The 19,593-nt window shown below is 37.6% G+C and overlaps 1 protein-coding gene across 1 annotated transcript in view; it reads right to left on the bottom strand.

Annotated features, from left to right (window-relative positions):
* Nucleotides 1–19,593, bottom strand: part of PTPN2 (protein tyrosine phosphatase non-receptor type 2) — a 40,188-nt gene that overhangs the window by 9,017 nt on the left and 11,578 nt on the right. Inside the window, exons 2-7 of the mRNA XM_075213265.1 lie at nucleotides 18,572–18,662; nucleotides 6,310–6,410; nucleotides 2,716–2,814; nucleotides 1,763–1,900; nucleotides 1,409–1,618; nucleotides 378–539 (exon numbers count right to left, since the gene is read on the bottom strand). Of these exons, the coding sequence (XP_075069366.1) occupies nucleotides 378–539; nucleotides 1,409–1,618; nucleotides 1,763–1,900; nucleotides 2,716–2,814; nucleotides 6,310–6,410; nucleotides 18,572–18,662 (801 nt within the window). The remainder of the gene's footprint in view (nucleotides 1–377; nucleotides 540–1,408; nucleotides 1,619–1,762; nucleotides 1,901–2,715; nucleotides 2,815–6,309; nucleotides 6,411–18,571; nucleotides 18,663–19,593) is intronic.

Below are 19,593 nucleotides of genomic sequence, written 5' to 3'. Positions count from 1 at the left end.
ACCCTCATCAGCTGTTTCTGTATATTTTAATTAGTTACAGACAGAAAGATACGAGACAGAGAGATAGGAGATAGATTTTATTTATTTCAGTTTTGGGTTTGTCTCTCGTGACTGTTATATTAAAAAGCCAAACAGTTCCTACACGTGTTGGGAATACCGTTGAATATTTGCTTATACATTCAGACTACCCTAACCCCAAGCCTGGAACAGGGAAGACCCCCAAAAAACACATTACTTTTAAACATTAGTGGCACTTTAAGTTATCAAGGAAAACATACAAAAAAAATACATATTTTCTAGAGTAAAAACGTCAGTATAACCCGATTTGAACACAAAATACTGCTTCTCAAACATCAGTAGCATAAAAACATAATAACCTGTAGACTGGAGCCTCCTATTATAGACTTGGATCCCTCTATTACAGCCATGTAGGAGAATCTCAGTTGACCTGGTGTCTGAATTAGTCCCATTCGGTATTGTCTCATATCCAGCAACACTTTTTTAATGTCCACCGTAGAAGGATCTTCCCTCTTTTCAATCTAACAGGAAAGATGAAAATTCTAAGAACAAATTCACATCCACAGAGCTTTCCAAATACACAACGGTTTCTATTTCTGCTTCAATCTGCCCATCTTTAGTTCCAGTGTCAATTCTTTCCCTTTAGCTATACCTTTCCACCTTAATCATTGTCCTGTATACTTGTATGACTGGTGTTGGCATAAGTCGTTTGTGATGGGCTGGTGTTAGTTGCCCTTTAAATTTACAGTTGTACAGGTCCATTTATTTATACACCAAACCTTGCACATACATTTAATTCTAAATAAAAAAAATAAATCAACATTTACCATCAAAATAACTGATAACTGCACCATCTAAGGCGCAAAAATGATAGAGTAAACACAGAGCCTGGCAGTTTAGATTGGCCTCAACTCTCCTCTGCTCCTGGCCAGCAGAATAAATATAGGTTTTGCACCTACCAAACCCAGAATAGATGGAGCTTGGCTTGTAGCTGTAAGGACAGCACACGTGAAATCATCACACAGAATGCACACATACAAAGCCAACCCTATGTACACATAAAGGCTATATACTAATCTAGTATATTATTTCTGGGCAATATGTGGCTTTAAGAGGCTACAAAGTCTTCCATATCTGTAGCACAGTAAAGAGGTCAAAGTTCACTCACATAAATGCATGCTCAAGTACAAAAATTACCTAAAATAATATGTTTTATGAGCCGTTTGTCAGATCTAGAGGAATTTGGGTAATTGTCATACATTACACTGTGGAACACTTAAAAAAACAATGGTGTTCATGGTACATGTGCGCACATACACACAACAAAAATCAAACAAATAAACCTAAAAACATACTAAAAAAAATAAAAAATATAAAAAAAAATACATACCAGGATAAGACAGGTGTCAACCAAAGAAAATGTCCCGGAACGTCCAATCCCCGCACTGCAATGTACAACGGAGGGCCCATATTCACGATCAAGGGAACCAGAGTCGCGTACTTCAAATAAGAAGTCTAGGAATGAGCCTGGTGATTCTGGCACTCCAAAATCTGGCCACGTGGTATAATGGAAATGGAAAATTTCTCTGGTTTCTGCGGTCTGAAGCATAAAGCATATTATAATATGCTGAACACTGGAATGTTATGAGTTTACTAGTGCTCCTATGGAGAAACAACAGTAAATAGTACACATTGTTTTAATATTCTATAGAAAAGTTAGTAGCGCGAGGTCACAAGAACTTACATTGATATTTTGTAACTTTAACACCCGAATTGTGTAGTTAGATTTAATATCTTCAGACAACAGTTTCACACAGAGTCCGGTTTCCTTGAAGAGAAGTATTTCTTCCTCTGGCGTAGGCCAATACTGTGCACATTTCACCTGTATCAACAAATGGAAACATTACCCTAGAAATTAACCAATGAAAAATTTAGCAGGTTTTAGCTAAATCTTTCTTGAAAAATGTGGCCTCTGTATCTTAGAAGCCTGTGAGGGTCTACTAAAATAGTCAATGGTGATCTCAAATCTTATTGAAGATTTAACTGTAAAGCGCACTTTCCCAAACAGAATGGAAAGGGTTTAAACACCCACAGGTACCCGTACAAGGATCAGTTTCCTGCAACGAGAATATCGAATTTCACGGCTCTTGATAATTTGTGTTGAGGGCGGCTGAATAGACATCCTATCAGCGCTATTGGCACAAGAGGTGTCAGCAGCTATGAAATTCAAACATCTTGCCAGCCACAAGAGAAAAAGGCCCTGCAGAGTCACTTGAGGTTATCTCCTGACTGGCAGTGGTCTTAAACCGCTGCTCCACTAGTTGGGCGGGGGACGGAAAAGGGTTAACTGTCAAACAGCTAGTATGGGTGAACATCTACTTTAAGGCATTACTTAACTTACTGTAACAGATTTGTTCAATCATACAATGTGAAAACCACATTAAGACCGTCTACCACTGAACTTCTCTCTACATACCTTTAGAATCCGGTCAGGCACTACGTTAGTTAATTAATTTGTGCTCATTTCCAAAATATTCTAAATACGAGGCAAAACAGCAGAGTGTGAAATTTGTGACACAAACTAAGGCCAGGAAATACTGCTACAACAGAGACAGCAGATGGAGATGTGAAACTGATTGCATCTGTTAGAACATATGACTTCATTTCTGAGAAATACACACCAAGCTGCACACTCACCGCATCCTTCTCTATGATTCGGTTAAGCATGACAATTGCTTTACTTTTCTGCTGCCAGACCATTAACCAGAAATGACAGCAGGTATTGGTAAGGGGGCCCTGTCCGGAAGAAATAAAAGTGAACAAATAAAGGTTAGTCACTATTCCAAATGAACCAAACTTAAAGTTGCGACTATATAAAATAGGCTCCACAAATATAGACAGAGGATACTAATTTTCTGCTACGATGCAAAAAATTCCCTAAATAGGGAATTCCTCTGATGTTAACTTTAGCTTGCCAGAATTAGATGGAAGTCTTTATACCAACATTTCATGGAGTCTATCAATCTGTCTACAGCATCCAGCTTGACCTGCATCTGAAAGAAACATTTCTAAGCACGTGGCATATCACATCAACCACTGTACTAATTACTGTAAATATACATCATGTGACAGACTGTAGCATCACAAATAGGAAAGAAAAAAAACACATCTGGCCAACGGTTGCTATTTTACAGTTTTCTATAAAGCAAAAGTTCAATTTGTTGTTTCTTAGAATGTTCAAGGCATAGTTTAGTTTACTGTTAGAGGATACAGGCTGCAATTCTATTGAACTATTCACCCTAACCCCCTGCAATGACTCAATATATTTCATACGTATTATTCGGCTTGGTAATACACAGCCTCTGATAAGTGCATTTTAGAACATTAATATTAAACACTATGTTTTTGTAGAAATCTTCTTAAAAAGGTCAGCAAACCTGCAATAGAAATAGATCCAGTAAAAAAAAAAAAAAAAAAAAAAAAAAGCATATGTTATTGATAGACGCTCTAAACCTTGTCTCAAGTTTACAAAGTTCTGACAAGTTCCTGAAATATTTTAACAAAGCATTATAAAAATATCAATATTAACACTAAACTAGATTTCCTGCAAAGAGAATCAAATTACAAATACTTAACAATATACATTTCTAAATGACCAACATGAGAAAATAAAGTAAATAAAAAAAATTAAAACGCCTGTCTTACGCTACGTACACAGTAGCTTAACAATTCTGCAATGAGGATGAATTGCTATCTTAAGTTGAGCGCATGTAAACAGATGCAAAACATTAAAATCAATGCACGAAATGTGATGCATGTTTGCCTTTTTATGAGCATTTAATGCGTGTGGTGTGCCAGTGTGTTTTTAACGCTTCTAGGTCCATTTCAGCACATCAACGCAATTAAAAACTAAGGGCCTGATTCATTAAGGATCTTAACTTGAGAAACTTCTTATTTCAGTCTCCTGGACAAAACCATGTTACAATGCAAGGGGTGCAAATTAGTATTCTGTTTTGCACATAAGTTAAATACTGGCTGTTTTTTCATATAGCACACAAATATCAACTGTAAATTTCAGTGTACAAATAAGCTATCAAGTATTTGTGTGCTACATGAAAAAACAGTCAGTATTTAACTTATGTGCAAAACAGAATACTAATTTTCACCCCTTGCATTGTAACATGGTTTTGTACAGGAGACTGAAATAAGAAGTTTCTCAAGTTAAGATCCCTAATGAATCAGGCCCTAAGTCTCAATGAGAGCACACTGTAAAAGGCAATAAGATGCGGCTAAGAAGCCTTTACATATGCATTCAACATGTATTTGACAAAGCAGGAAGGTTTCTTGTTCAAGCCAGACATGTTCGTTTAAAAAAAAAAAAAAAAAAAAAATTGGACACTGTCACAAAGCGTGTAGAACGCACACTATAGAAGCACACAATGTGGTTTATATACTTAACTAAACCCTGCATAAATATAAATGTATTACAAAGGGCAGGGTCTATGTAGCCTTCACAACATTTCAAGATTTGTACAGTTACAAAGCAATGCGTATTATCACTAGAACACATGCAGTTTTGAATAATGTGAAGCTCAATTTAAAAACGACAACATAACCCAGAAAGGATTGTAATTTAAATCTTACTCCGTACTAAAAATAATTTTGAATGTTGTAATGCAAATTTTTAACCCTTAAAAACAAAATAATCTTAATTATGTTTTAAATTTACTTTAGCAGTTATGGTACATACTATGTTTACGGTGAATTGTCAATTAAAAATAATTCTGTAAGTTTAGTAAACAAGTAAAAAACTATAATATGGAGCAAATATTAGGCAGAACGTCTGATTAAGCACCTCCTGGTTATATGCACTAACACTGCTAGATTCTCTTAAGTAATATAAAGGAAAACAGGATAACAGAAGGGGTAGGGAAACATGAAGTTAACATGGTATAAAAGTGGAGATAACAGATGTCCATATTTTATTATCTGCCTAGATCAATCTAGGCATAATAGATTTAGTGCATCGGAACCAGGATTCCCAAATCTATCAACAGAAATAGCATTGTTGAACAGACCACACATGTACTCTAACAATAAAATGTAACAATTTCAGTTAAGTATTTCATTCCTAGATGGGGAGAATGAGTTCTTCTATAATAAGTGGCATTGCACATATGCACAATTACTTATCCAGCAAATTCCTGGGAGGATCTATTGCTTAATGTCTGTTTACTGGAATTTATCACTCTAATTTTGTCACTAGAGCTTTTCCTTTTTTTAAATTTGTTTTAATAAAGATCTAGTGCCTAATACAATTTTCTATTAATCAACCCTTAGCCAATCTTTCTTGAAAAAGATAGGTTTTAAAACATTTCAATAATCACGTCCTATTGTATAATTTAGTAGTTAGACAACACAGAGTATGCAGCCTACGGGCTCATCTTGTTCTTGTATTCTATGTCCTTCTATGCAAGTGTTAGGTGTGTTACCTGGTTGCAAATGCCAAAATATGTTAGTCCAATGGTTCCCAAACTGTGTGCCTAGGCGATCTCACAGGGGTGCCTTGGCCAGGGCCAGTTGTAAGCACGGTGGGGGACTACTTGGTAATTATTTTGGCTTAGGGGTGCCTTGAAAAAAATATGGATACCCTAAGGGTGCCTTGAACTGAAAAAGTTTGGGATCCACTGTGTTAGTCAAAAACTAATGTACTCATCACATTCCATCTTAAACAGTGATTGCTCCATTCTACCTGTGTTATGGTCTGATAAACATTTACATGTCAGATAATAAAGCCTACCGCTCACTAACCCTCCTGCAACTGCAATAGGATGCCACTAAAATTCTCTTACAAATCACACCTCTAAATTTCAAAACACTATTGAACCACGTTGCTATGTAATTGTGTGTGTTAGTTACGCCCTATTAAGGAAGGGAGTTATCTTTCAATGCACAAGTGTATTTATCTTATCTGTCGCTGAAAGCTTGAATTTGTTTGTGCGAGAGAAGAACCTTCTAACTAAATCCACTTGAGCCTCAGAAACCCCATTTGCAAACCCACATTTGTTTCTGGAACATTTTTCTACTATATTAATAAATACAAAAATAATTCTAAAATCTCATTAACATTACCATTCTTAATTAACCAAAAAACTTCAGATATTCGTTCTTTAGGAAGCTTTATCCCCATGAAATTTTGTACTCTTAGACAGCCTTGGGAGTGTGGAAGTCAATGTAGCAAGACCCAACATTAGTATCACCAAAGCAAAGCTTTCTGTCTAATACACTTACTTGTGTAAGAATGTAATTTCTTTGGGCTTCTTCAACCACAACAAGACTGGCATTGATGTAATCATTTTCCACATTTTGAAGCTTGACACGACTATGGTCATCTGCAAAAACAAACCCAAACAGCAGTTACTGAAAAGCTGCACTTAATAATCCAAGTGGGAAAAACATCCATGTTTCAATACCTTGTTTCTAGTTACCATAATAAGATGATCAACTTCAACATTAACTACACACCAACTCGCTGGGGCAAAATACAGTCCATAATCAGACTGAGGATATGCGAGGTCTAGCTAAACAAACTCTGAATTTCACACCACACTTTGGTATTCATTTTTAAGCCAGGGATGCACTGTAATAATGTCAATGATGACATACAAGTTTTGTATTTTTTAATACAAAGGCAAGAAAAATTAAAGATCAAGTTTTTAAGTCAATTCATTATTACCAACTAATTTAACAAGGTTTATTAAGTCAAGTTGAGAAAAAGGACTAACGAGAATGACAAAAAACAAGGATTAACCTTAGAATATTTTAAACAAATAAATATAACAATGGACACTAAAAATACAAATAATTGAAACATGTTCCCTACAGATACTTTCTGCAAAAGAACAAACTCCTACATAATTTATTTTTATGATTTTTAGACAAAGTTCAGCGAAAAACAGAAGACAGGACTTATATTACATAAATTATAGAACCCCATTATTATTATTATCATCATCCTTTATTTGTTAGGCGCCACAAGAGTTCCGCAGCGCCGTACACAGCACAAACAGTAGACTAACCAAGGTGAAACATTACACACAGTAAACAAAAAATACCAAAACTTCATAGACTCCAGGCAGGCTAATGCAGTAAACACGGAGCAGAAGAACAGGTATGGAGAACAAAGGGAAGAGGGCCCTGCTCAAATGAGCTTACATCCTAAGGGAGGGTAGACAGAACACAGGCACACAGGGAGCAAGTTGAAGAATTGGGGAGAGAACAGGGGGGCTGGGAGGAGAGAGGAGGAGAGCAGGCGGAGATGAGATGAGGGGGTTAGGTGTAAGGTTGGTAGGCTTTTAGGAACAGGTAAGTTTTGAGTGCCTTCTTGAAGGAGGACAAATTGGGAGAAAGACGGATGGAGCGAGGGAGGCCGTTCCAGTGAAGGGGGGCAGCACGGGAGAAGTCTTGTATTCTGGAGTGGGAAGAGGTGATCAGAGTGGAGGAGAGGCGACGGTCATTGGCCGAGCGCAGGGGGCGGGCAGGGCTGTGAATAGTAATAGTAACGTGCATAAAAGAGGGTGAGGAATGCTCACTGCAGACGAGTGGACACACCTGGTGTGATTATACTTCATGGTAACCATTTGTCCAGGAATCCTCCGTGATCGCACCAATAATGAGACATCCTGCCTACTTATTGATGTTGCGAGTTCAAAAAGCCCTCCCCCAATACACTTCCTCTGTGTATTTTCAAAGAACAACCTCAGGTATGGTAATAAAGCTTAGATTTAAAATTAGGGGAAGGATGTAAATATATGATGTTGTCATGGAGGATTCCTGGAAATGGAATTACAAGTAAATGAATTCTACACTTCCATTTCATCCTCCCTGACAGCACCAGCAATATAACAACATTGATAGATTTGGGTGAGGATATAGCGTAGAGAACACTGCAAAAGCACAGTACAAATCAATCTAGATAACCCGTTTATTGTATCTACCAAAGGCACAAGTGCTGGCCAAACAACCCTGCAACCTGCTTATGACAAGGCTACATGGTCCCTGAGAAAGGAAATATAAACTAAGCACATCTACACTTCCCTAGAGAATCAGTTCACAGACAAAAAGAAGAAAAATATATCAACAACTAGAGATTGTGGGTTTCGAAGTTTAATCCAGAAGGAGAACTTTAGCTATCAAGCTTGGATAACCTGGTAATTCAGACTCTTTTGTACCCACTAGAAGTTGTCAATTTTTTTTTCTTATGTTTGTTAAGAGAGCAACAGGGGGAAGAGCCACATGAACAGTCATTCTTTAGACCAGAGGTGTCCAAACTCAGTCCTCAAGAGCTACCAACAGTTCATGTTTTCAAGATTTTTGTTTGTAGAAACAGGTGGGATAATTACTGTCCCAGCCAAATAAATTAACGCACCTGTGCATGACTAAAGAAATCCTGAAAACATGAACTGTTGGCAGCTCTTGAGGACTGAGTTTGAACACATCTGACCTAGACTAAGCTGAAAAAGACACCTCCTAATAAAATATATCATACATATAGCAAAAACATTGTCTTGCTGGAAGCCTTGAAATATGCCTCAATAGATTGTGCCTGATTTCTCCCAAGAGTTTGCACAGGAAAAAAGTCTCAAACAAATTTAAGAAGTGCTGTACTTTTCCAAGCACCATCCCAAGCTCACACACCACCAGTGATGTTAGCCAAGAAGTACAAATTCTTGCTAGGCTTGGGATATGTCTCAATGAACAACCCACAGTCACACCCGATCAGTTCACCTCACAAACATCCTAAGAACATACGCACCTTGTGGAATGAAGCCACATTTTACTGTGCAGGGTTCGTATTATCCAGAACCAACAAGGCTCATGTTACCAATTCTCTCACAGCCCACATAGCTCAGGATAAAGGCCAGCCACTTTTTGCCACTCTCTACAAATGCAACTTTATGGAAAACCATGGTGTTGGATGAAGCTTATTGGGTTTCTTCAACTACCATAACTGAGGAATAGTTGACCCAGATGGAGAATTTGTTCCAAATATTTATGGGGATCCAGCTAGGACACAGTGGTAAAACCTAAATCGTACACAGACTCCCTACAACCCTCCAGTGGAGACAGGAACAAGAAAACTACTGAGAAGTTTTGTCTGGGGAGGGCTCTTTGAACGCTCTACTTCCTGTCCAAAGCTGTAGATAGGCTCTTGTCAGGAAGCATGGAATGGAAAAATACAACAACTTAAAGTGAAAACAAATAACCAACCATGCTCTGACTGTTAAGTAATCCACCATGCTATTACACGCAGAGTTGTAGTGTGAAGCCAGAGTTTCAGAGCTTGATCACACCTATGAAATGGGGAAACTGGCAAAAATGCATGGAAAGCAAGGCTTTATTGATGATGGGTTTTTAAACGTGTTTCTATGAATTGCGTTTTACCAATACAATCTGATCTACCGGTGGCACAAACTTAAGCATAAGAAATAAGATGTACCACATCCTACTATTAATGTACTTTTCAGGTGATAGTGGTATATTGTAAAGTTGAAATCTGCAGTGTGCCTTACTTTCAGGTGCAGTCCCTTCAAATTTTTAAATAACTTTCATAGTGTTCAGCATCAACACTTATAAACAAAACTATTTAATATCGGGGAAGGAATTCTATATTAACGAAAAGCAATGGAGTATCGGAACATGATTTATTAAACAAGGCCCAACATGCTTAATAAATTCTCTTGTGGACTAAAGTCAACTTGAATTCCTTAAGACAAGCCTGAACAAGCAAACAGATAGGGCATCAGTGTTACTTAACAGGAAAAAAGAAAATGTGCAAATTGACCTGTCCTAGGCAACAGCTCTTTACAGTGAAACAGTTAAGGATGGGGGAATAAGAAAAACAATACACAGAAAAACGCTTACTTTCTTAGAAGACTATGTATAATACTAATGCAAAATTGTGTCACAGTGCTGCATTGTTGTATTGTGGCGACACTCTCTCATGGTTTCTGCTTCTATTGAGCTGGCAAGGCATTTTATCGACTTAGGGAGTGCAAACATTCATTCCTTACTGGAATATCACACAGACACTTATGATTCACTCATCAACTATTTTCAATAGATTTACAGTAAGCTCAGTATAAACCTTCACTTGATAAATATAATTGACTTGTTAAACAAATAATTCAAGGAAACGGCACAAAAAGGATTTCCGAGACAAATCTTTTCTAATACTAAAAAATATATTTTTTCCTTCATAATTAAATGCAATGTCTAAGACTCTAAAAGTAGTAAATAAACAAAGTTCACTATTTGGAAGATCACAGACTTGATGGGTCTTATTAATCCAAAACACATCCCCCCCCCCCCCCACCCTCTACAAAATTTGCAAATGACAACTGAAATAAGATATTGGCCTGAGACAGCTGCTACATTTCATACCCAAAAAGACCTTATTCAAGGCACCAGAGAGTTTTAGGTCTTATATAATTAGTTTCAAACAAAATGAAATATTGCACAACAAATTCTCAGATTGATAGTAGTTCATCTTTAAAGGAATGCTAAACTTAAAAGAATTACATTTATTTATGAGACAATTTTATTCACAGGTATACAGCAGAGAGAAAAAACAAAACAAAGTATACGAGAAAGGCAGTTTGACCTTAATAAACTGCAAAACAGCCTATTTTGGCCTAATATGATCGACAGAGGAAGAAAAGGTTTCTCTCGGCTTCACAGCAACTACAATTTTATATTTTAAAATTTTGTGCAGACTTGGTCAGTGAATATGGTATGGGAACTTTTGTATGTGCAGATCTTTCTTTTCTATTTCATGATTGATGTGTAACAATAATTTGTGACCTCCATTACTGAATAAATCATTGTCCATACTCAATACTGAAGCAAGACTAATCTTCCTCTCTCGCTGGTCTACAGCTGCCTCTCCTTTCTATCAAGCACTCCACTGGCTCTCCCTAGACTGTAGAATCTTCTTCAAACACTTCTCCCTCTCCTACAAAGCCCTCTCTAACTCCACTGATCCTTACGTCTCCAACCTCCTCTCCATTCATACGCCCTCTTTCCCCCTGTGGTCAGCCAACGACCGCTGACTAACCTCCCATCTGGTTACCATGTCTTACTCCCACTTTCTAGATTTCTCCTGTGCTGCACCCTTTCTCTGGAATGATCTACTTTGTTCAATCCCCTAGCCTGCAAATCTTCAAATAATCCCTCAAGCCTACCCTTCCTCTGTCTAACCTCCTCAACTGGCCTCTTCATGATCTTTCTTCACCAATCATAGTACACCTCACCCTTTCTCTTCCTCTGCTCTTGTTCATTGTAAGCTCCCGCGAGCAAGGGCCCTCTATTCCTATTGTCCTCCTCCTCTTGTGACCTCTGCCTCCAGCACCCTAGCCTCAGTCTTGCACCTGGACACTAGGCCACTGCCCTTGATCTCATCTTCTCCCCTGCCTTCGCATCTCCATCAATGGCTCTGATCCTGTGAGTTGCGCCCCCACACACCTGAGAACACGTTCAGTGTGCTTTAGTTCACTCTCCATCCCTCCTCCTTCCCTTTTTCTAGATTCTAATTGTTCTGGAATGCACTTATACCTCTTTGCCCGATGTACCTGTTCTCAGCCGGGTTGAGAATATAATTGCACTTTCTTTGTATTGCCCTGTTTGCCATGTTCTGTTTCGTCCTACACTCTCTGTACAGTGCTGCGGACCTGTAAGATCAGGTAAGATCTTAGGTAAGTACGTCTGAATTGGAAAAACTCCCAGTGTGTACTCCAGTGGATAGTGGAGAATGCCAGAAAGGCAACAGATATGGCAGTGAGTTTAAACATTTACTTTCGTTATTTTACATTAAGTTAAAACATAACTGAAGTATATGTAGATATCTCCTAAGTTAGATGGCAATATTTTGCTCCCAGTACACACTAATGTAACTGGGAGCATCCGCTTGGCATAGTAACTGCTGGAAAGACTGACCTTGTAACGTCATCAGGGGTATGACCTCCTTTAAAGTATATTTTCCAGTACAAGCTAATTACATCTATTAGCTACATATATGTAAGTGACCATTCTAATTGGAAAAGGAGACGGAAGAGAAAAAAGAAAAAAAGGGATGTGGGGGACAAATCACTAGGCAGGAAAGTGGTAGCCAAATCTTTTTGGTGGCTCCTAGCCAGGCACAGACAAGGGAGGATTGAACGACAGTAGGCCGCTCCCCATCTCATTTGAGACTGATAGAGAGCAGATGACTTCTGCATCATGTGATCTCCTCTGCACGACACAGACACTGTTACAGCTCAGCCAATCAGGGGAGAAGAAGAAAACCTTGAAGTTTGATATATTTGCCACAGACTTATAAGAATTCAATTTTATAAAGTATATTTAAACTTACTACCCTATTAGTTGGCTTTCTACAGTCTACACAGAAGTACACACTTGAATGTATTACCATTAAGAGATCCTTACTAATTATTTCTAATGTAAGCAGATTGAACCAGCGATTTACTTGTCGCACAAACTTAATACACTATTTGTACTCTCCCTCTCTTTTCCGTCCACACCAGAGGTGGCTCTCGCAAGACTTCATCTGCAGCCCCCAGCTGGTTGCTCTGAATCTGACTTAAGCTGGATACACTGATGAAACTATCGTACAGATCACAGGATAAACAACTGTTTAAGATATACGCACGCTCTCACGATCATGTTTTATCGTACCAAAGCACAACGTATCATTTAATTTGTTTTTTTAAGCTTCCTAAAAATCACAATCACAGAAAGATGTCAAGCAATTGTATAAGTGTGTAGGCACTCACAACCAGCCGTATAGGCAAAGTACCGGGGGTATATTTACTAAGCTATGGGTTTTTAAAAATTGGAGGTGTTGCCTATAGCAACCAATCAGATTCTAGTTATCATTAACACTGTACAATATGACAGCTAGAATCTGAATGGGTGCTATAGGCAACATCTCCACATTTTCAAACCCATAGTTTAGTAAATATACCCCCCCCCAACCCCCGATCTTTTCAGCAGATTGTTATGGCAGATGAAGATCACAGATCTGAAGGTAAATTCTTTAGGTGTGTACAGTACACATAAATATGCATGCTCATTGGGACTTTCACTCGTTGGTAAAATCGTTACAGATATTGCATATGAAATACATTTCAACTTTGACATGTACAACCTACTTAAACTTTGCGGCAGACCAAGCACACCCCTTCATGGCAACAATTCCCTCATGGCACTGGCCTCTTTCAGCAGGATAATGCACACTGCCACACTGCAAAACTTTCAGATTCAGGAATGGTTTGAGGAGTGTGACAAAGAGTTAAAGTTTTTGACTTGGCCCCCAAATTCCCCAGAACTCAATCCGATCCAGCATCTATGGAATGTGCTGGAAAAACAAGTCCGTACCATGGATGCCCCACCTTCCAGCTTACAGGACTTAAAGGATCTGCCACCAACATCTTCAGGGGTCTTATGGAGTCCATGCCTCGATGGGTAATAGCTGTTTTTGGTGGCATGAGGGGGACCTACACAATATTAGGCAGGTGGGTTCAATGTTGTGGCAGATCGGTGTATAATCTTCTAGGTTTTAGCAAGGTCAGTCTGTCACAAATCAACAAGGCTTCATTTGTTCCCAAATCACCAATGTTAAGACTACTATAAAATGTTTTCAAATCTCTGAGCACCTATGTCTGCTGCTGATCAATTACCTTCATATAACATTATTACCCTAAGCATAGAATTCATAATAAATTTATATATATATATATATATATATATATATATATATATATATATATATATATATATATATATATATATATATATATATACACACACACACACACATATACATATATACACACACACACACACACACACACACACACACCCCCCCTCATCACTAAAGTGAAACTTCCCTTCATGTAAATAATTCATTAGGTTACCTAGCCAACACATGCTTCACGCTACAATAAATCCCTTATCTACTCTGTTTATTGGAGGTTAAAGTCAGATGGATTTGCACTTAAATCACTACTGTAACAAAAGAAACAATGATCACTCCCTTCTCTGGCCAAATGTCTGCATCAGGACAGGTGTGGCTACATAAGTTTCACTATGCAGGGAAATGCAATGGGTTTTATGAATAAATTTATTATGTGGGATTGACAGACTCTTATTTCATTTGACTTTGTCGTGCACCAGGAAGGTTACTGTTCCTTCTTTCAATGTACCCACCCTATTAGCCGGTTCTCAGTAGATTATTCTCATTAGTCTTAAGGCATTGCCAGTGATGGAGGTCACTCCAAGGATACTCCTGGATTAATTTGCAGTGTAGAGCAAGCAAGGTGTAAAAAGAAATAAATAAAGATATTGCTATGCTGCCAGGCTCCCAATCACAAGTGTAGGTTGAAGTGGGTATGAGGTCATTGGCAGAAATAGGTTCCATACCCATATGCATGCCTTTACTGGTGTCAATCGCTGGCAAAAAGTCTAGTAAAAGTATGCATTTTAATGCCAGTGGGTAAATGGCATAAATGGTGATACACTAATGTAGTTTAATGGAGACTATACTCAAATTTTTTATCAGGAATGGTCTTTCAACTTCATAAACATACTGAAATTCCAGTAGGCAGTTTAAGTAGCTCCTCTGCATGTGAAGTGTCTGTACGCTCATGCACTTATTGTGATTTTTGTTTGCATATTAAATAGCAAAAATAAAATCTGGTGGGTGTCACCTCAATTTCCAGTTCTCTAGAACAAGCTGCAGGTTACATCCATTGTGCAATCCAGTGATATCAATGTGAGATACTGAAGCCTAAACCACAAAACAAACAGTGGATTGCCTGAATCTTATAAAGTGTGTGGGCCTAATAGTGGGATCCAACTGATCTAAGGAGATAGAAGATACCAGATCGCATTCACCCATATACAAAATTGGTCAATATTTTGTAAACTAGAGCTGAACAATGAATATGTGTAGATTGCTGTCTACAGAAGGTATGTAGGTGTTACAAGAGCACTGTGACCACTATTCTATTGGGGAAGTAAACAAGATGAATGCAAAGCTGCCATGAAAACTGATCTCAAATCAAATTAAGCAAAAAGAAATACAAAACGTTCAATGCAAAACTCATGATGATCAGTCAGAAAACCTCATAATGAAAGAATCATGAGTCACCCTTTCTATTCCACATGCTTGGCTAAGCTCTTTCCATACACAACAGTACATCGCTCTAATATTACTAACACTTTCCAGACAGATTTTAATTTAGGCCTTTTGGAGGTGGTTTGAGGGAACATGGACAGCTCAGACTTTGTAGCGCAACAATGTGAAATGTAAGAAAAACTCAAATTATTTGTAAAGGAAGGGCAGGGTATTACACAGATGTAACCAGGTCATGGAGTCCTTTTTGTGAAGTCATATACTCCATTAAATACTGAAGACCTTATGCACTTCCAGTAACAGAGTATACTCACCATGACACTTGCAAGCTTGCAATCTAAATTCACATTAAAGCCTTGTCAGAGAATTGTTTCAGTATTTGTTTTAGAAGGGTTAGCAGGGTCTAGGAGCATTGGGTATTACAGGCCATAAGAGGGCTATAAAGGGAGTGTATCTTCTGTTTCTGCTTGGATGTGGAGTCTGGTGGATTGACGTTGATGGAGGATATTGACTGTTTTTTCATGTACTAAAATACATTGGACTTAATTACTAAATCTAGGCCAGAGCACTGGTTAACGGATGCCTTGACAAGTTCACAATATGACAGTCAAATCCCACTTTTACACCTATCTGGAATTTACAATGCCAAAAAAATGTCCCAGGTACAGTACTTTGCCATAGTGTTGTACAGTATCTTTTCCTTATTCATTTAAAAAACTGTTCAGGACAAAGGTTAATGTTTAGTTATTGTACATCACATATATAGGGCTGGATATGTTTGCACAAAATATATTCTCCTTTCCCATTTTATTTTGCTGTACACATTCTGTTTCCGGGAAACGCCACCAGTTCTACATGGAACAAGTTATATAAAGCATGAAACCACTATAGTCTATTGCAAAATGTCCTCTTTTGTTGTTCACTAGTTTGACTTGACGTTTGTGATGTTTTCCCCTTTTACAATTTTTGGATATTCCACTAATCCTATTGCCATGAAAAAACATAACATTTGTTGGAGAAAGGTCTGATTCCTATTTTTACAAAGAGATACAATTAAAACAGCATAAAAAAGGGAGCAGCCAAGCAGCAGAGGGGTGAAGATAAAGACACCACCTGATACCAAAGATTCCAAAGAGGACTGAAAACAGAAGAGCAGAAACATGGGGGGGAAAGGAGTACCCTCTATTTTAATGCAAGTGTTTCAGACAATGATGATCTTTCATTAATCTTCATGTCTGGATATGGCTCAGTTAACCAGGGCTACCACTTTACGCCAGGTCAATAGAGATTGTTTATTCATGCTTACAGATTATATTTTGAAACACAAACAAATAATTGTAAAAAAAGCATTATGTTCAAAATATACATATAACGCAATGAGAACAGCTTGAACACATCAGCACATTTCCGAGTAACATATCATTTTATAGGGATTCTGTAAAACAGGTTTCTCCTATTTGTTTGAACACATAAATGTTTGTAATATATGGGGAGGGGGGAGGGGGGAAGGGGGTAATGACACACACACAAAGCTAATGTTAAAGTAGAGCAGTTATGTACCTTCTTGCAGTCAAGTGACTAAATAATGGTAGCAAAAGTGAATAAAAACCAAGACAATCAGATAAGTTCTTCTGTACAGAATAGAATAAGGGCTTTTTTAAAGTTTTTTATTTTTAAAATAACTCATGTGGATGAACCCTGCAGGTAGTTTCAAGAAAGAGATTGCGGTCTAGTAAAACAAATTACAGCATTAATGACATAAATACATAATTTTATGAGATTGTGCGTCACTGCAGAAGCAGCCAACTGGCTGTATGACATGAAAAAATTATCCTAATAACTAAACAGATACAAAAAGTGTATGTCGTCATTTAGTTGTGGACAAGGACTTGTAATGATTTTTTTTCTTTTTTATTCTGTTTTATAGTGTTTTTTTGAAAGAACAGTAACAACAACAGATTAAAGCCAATAGCATTCGTAACAGTCAGGGTATAGCAGAGTTGCAGGGTACAAGTCATGTAACGCTCTTAGCAGTAGTTACAACACTCTAAACCTTGGGTGAGACAAAAAAAAAAAACAAACAAGGAAAGAACTTCAAACAAAAATTGAAAGTAGTTCACCCGGTTCGCCAACCTGTGTGATTACAGTGCGTGGTACAGTGGTAGTCTGAGGAGAGCGAGGGTGGGGCACCCACATATGGGTGTTAATAGTTATAGGTTTGCACCTCTATAAAATCTAGTACTTGCTTATAGTTTTACACCGTTCCTAAATCTCTCCCTTTGATGAAGCATCCCCATACTGCCTGTATAGGAACCAATCTGTGGATTCAAACATGTTCATTATGCTGTTTCTTATACTCTCTTCCAGGATTTTTATGTATGGGCCCCACTTAGAATAACATTTAGAAACGAATCCCTTAATATCAGGGATAGCTGCCTTTCTGTCAAAATATAGATCCTTAGCAGCTCAATATTTGATTCAATCATAAAAACAGCCCTATCCCGCCCTGTCCTTTATTTCTACTCCTTTGTAGCAGTCCGCAGTTTATACTTTGCTTTCTATTCTGCAATGAGTTTGGCACATTTGTGTATGTCTGGCTTAGTTTTCAGGAAACTCGCTGATTGATCACTGCTTTCCTGCCCAATAACAATAAGCTCAGATGTTTCAAGTGCTCAAGAATTGCCTCAATTTTGGCCATTGTCTAGAAGTGATGATGGAATAAAGATCCCCAGGTAATGAAGCTTCTGTTTGACTGTCCTAAACTGGGAAAGATTGAAGTCAGCTGATGGTGGAACGATGAGCAGAGAGGGTGAACGTCGGACTTATGAATGTTAATTTTATACCCAGCAAATGAATCAAAATGTATTTAAGTTGATCAGAGGAATAGAGATATCTGGCTTTGATATTATCAACAACATGCAGTCGGTGAACAACTCAAATTTACTTTCTAGGTTATATACACATATTCCTGTATGTTCTGTGCACTCAGAGCAACAGAAGTGTGGATAAAGGAAAACCTTGTCTGGTTCCTCTTTAAATGGTAAATAATTGGGAAAAGGTTATTATTACTGGTGTTTAGGGATTAGTGCAGAGCGGTTTTTTTTAAGGAAGTAAAGAACTGTCCAGGAGCACAAATCTATGGAGCGATTCAAACAAATTATCCTCGATAATGATGTTGAAAGCTTTATTGCTCTCTCTACCTAACGCACATACTGCATGTTTCACCATGTTAGTGTGACACCTTTGTTTGCTCTTTCCATTTAGATTTACAACATAAAAATCGTAAAAGTGAAATTGATTTTTGAATTTATCAAAAAAAACAAAAACAAGCCAACAATCTCATGGCAGAAATGTACTTACATGGGTTAACATCCCTGTATCTGTTCCGATTCTTGTTTTCTGGATTCCTTGCTATCTTGTTGGGCAACACAGGTGACTTAAATCTTATTTCCTAAGAAACATAAAATTAAAGTAGTTCAAGACAGATGTACAGTATGGATAACCAACTGTAATTTAATACAACAAAATCTACATTTTAATGCCATCAACTTATGAAGCAAACCAAAAAAAGACACTAAAATGTGATGATCAATTAAAAAAATAGTAAAAATTAGGTCTGATAATTTTTTTTTTACTTCCTATGCTTTGTCAATTCAGTTATTTGTGCCAATATGGTCTTGCCCCTTTGATCACCAATCTGAGGGCTGTACAGAGCATGTTACCTAACAAAGCAAGCTAACAAAATGAGCTGTGACTTTAAAATTTCCCTACAGTAATTTAAGAATAAGAAAGAAACACCCTCCTAAGTTATTGATGGAAACAGTATGTTACCTCCAAAGTGCATAAGAGAAAGCATTTGCTCAAGTAGATACACCAGTTATTTCAAGTATATTATTTATTTCAGTAGTACATAGGTGTTTGGCCTTTTTGTGTTATTTAGCTCACTTCCTGAACACCCTGGAGAATGGATTTCTGTGAAGGATTTTTTTTAATCCCCCCGATTGGAGGACCCAATACTAAAAGATAACTGCGGTGCATCCACATATTCAGAGAGATGAACTTGCCATAATATTTAACTGGACTTGTCACAGTAAATGACAATACCTGGAACCTTACAAATGTGTTGGGGGGATAAGATCCCTAATTACCAGAAGATACCCAACAAAAAAAAGAAAAGAAAAAAAAAAAAGAGACTTCAAAGTCCAAAAAGAGGTTTTCTTGCTTTGTAAGGTCAGTTATTGTAGCAGTTTGATAAGTTACAGTTCCTGAATTTTCCACTCAAACCAAATACACTTCGCAAATTTGAAAGTAGAAATAAATAATTAGAAAAATGTTAAGAACGCTCAAGACACACAAAAACTGTAAGACAAATTTAAAATGTA

The sequence above is a fragment of the Mixophyes fleayi genome, chromosome 5, assembly GCF_038048845.1.
Source record: "Mixophyes fleayi isolate aMixFle1 chromosome 5, aMixFle1.hap1, whole genome shotgun sequence".
In the NCBI taxonomy this organism is placed as follows: Eukaryota; Metazoa; Chordata; class Amphibia; order Anura; family Limnodynastidae; genus Mixophyes; species Mixophyes fleayi.
Note: the sequence above shows the minus strand (reverse complement) of the source record. Positions and strands in the feature narration are given on the sequence as shown.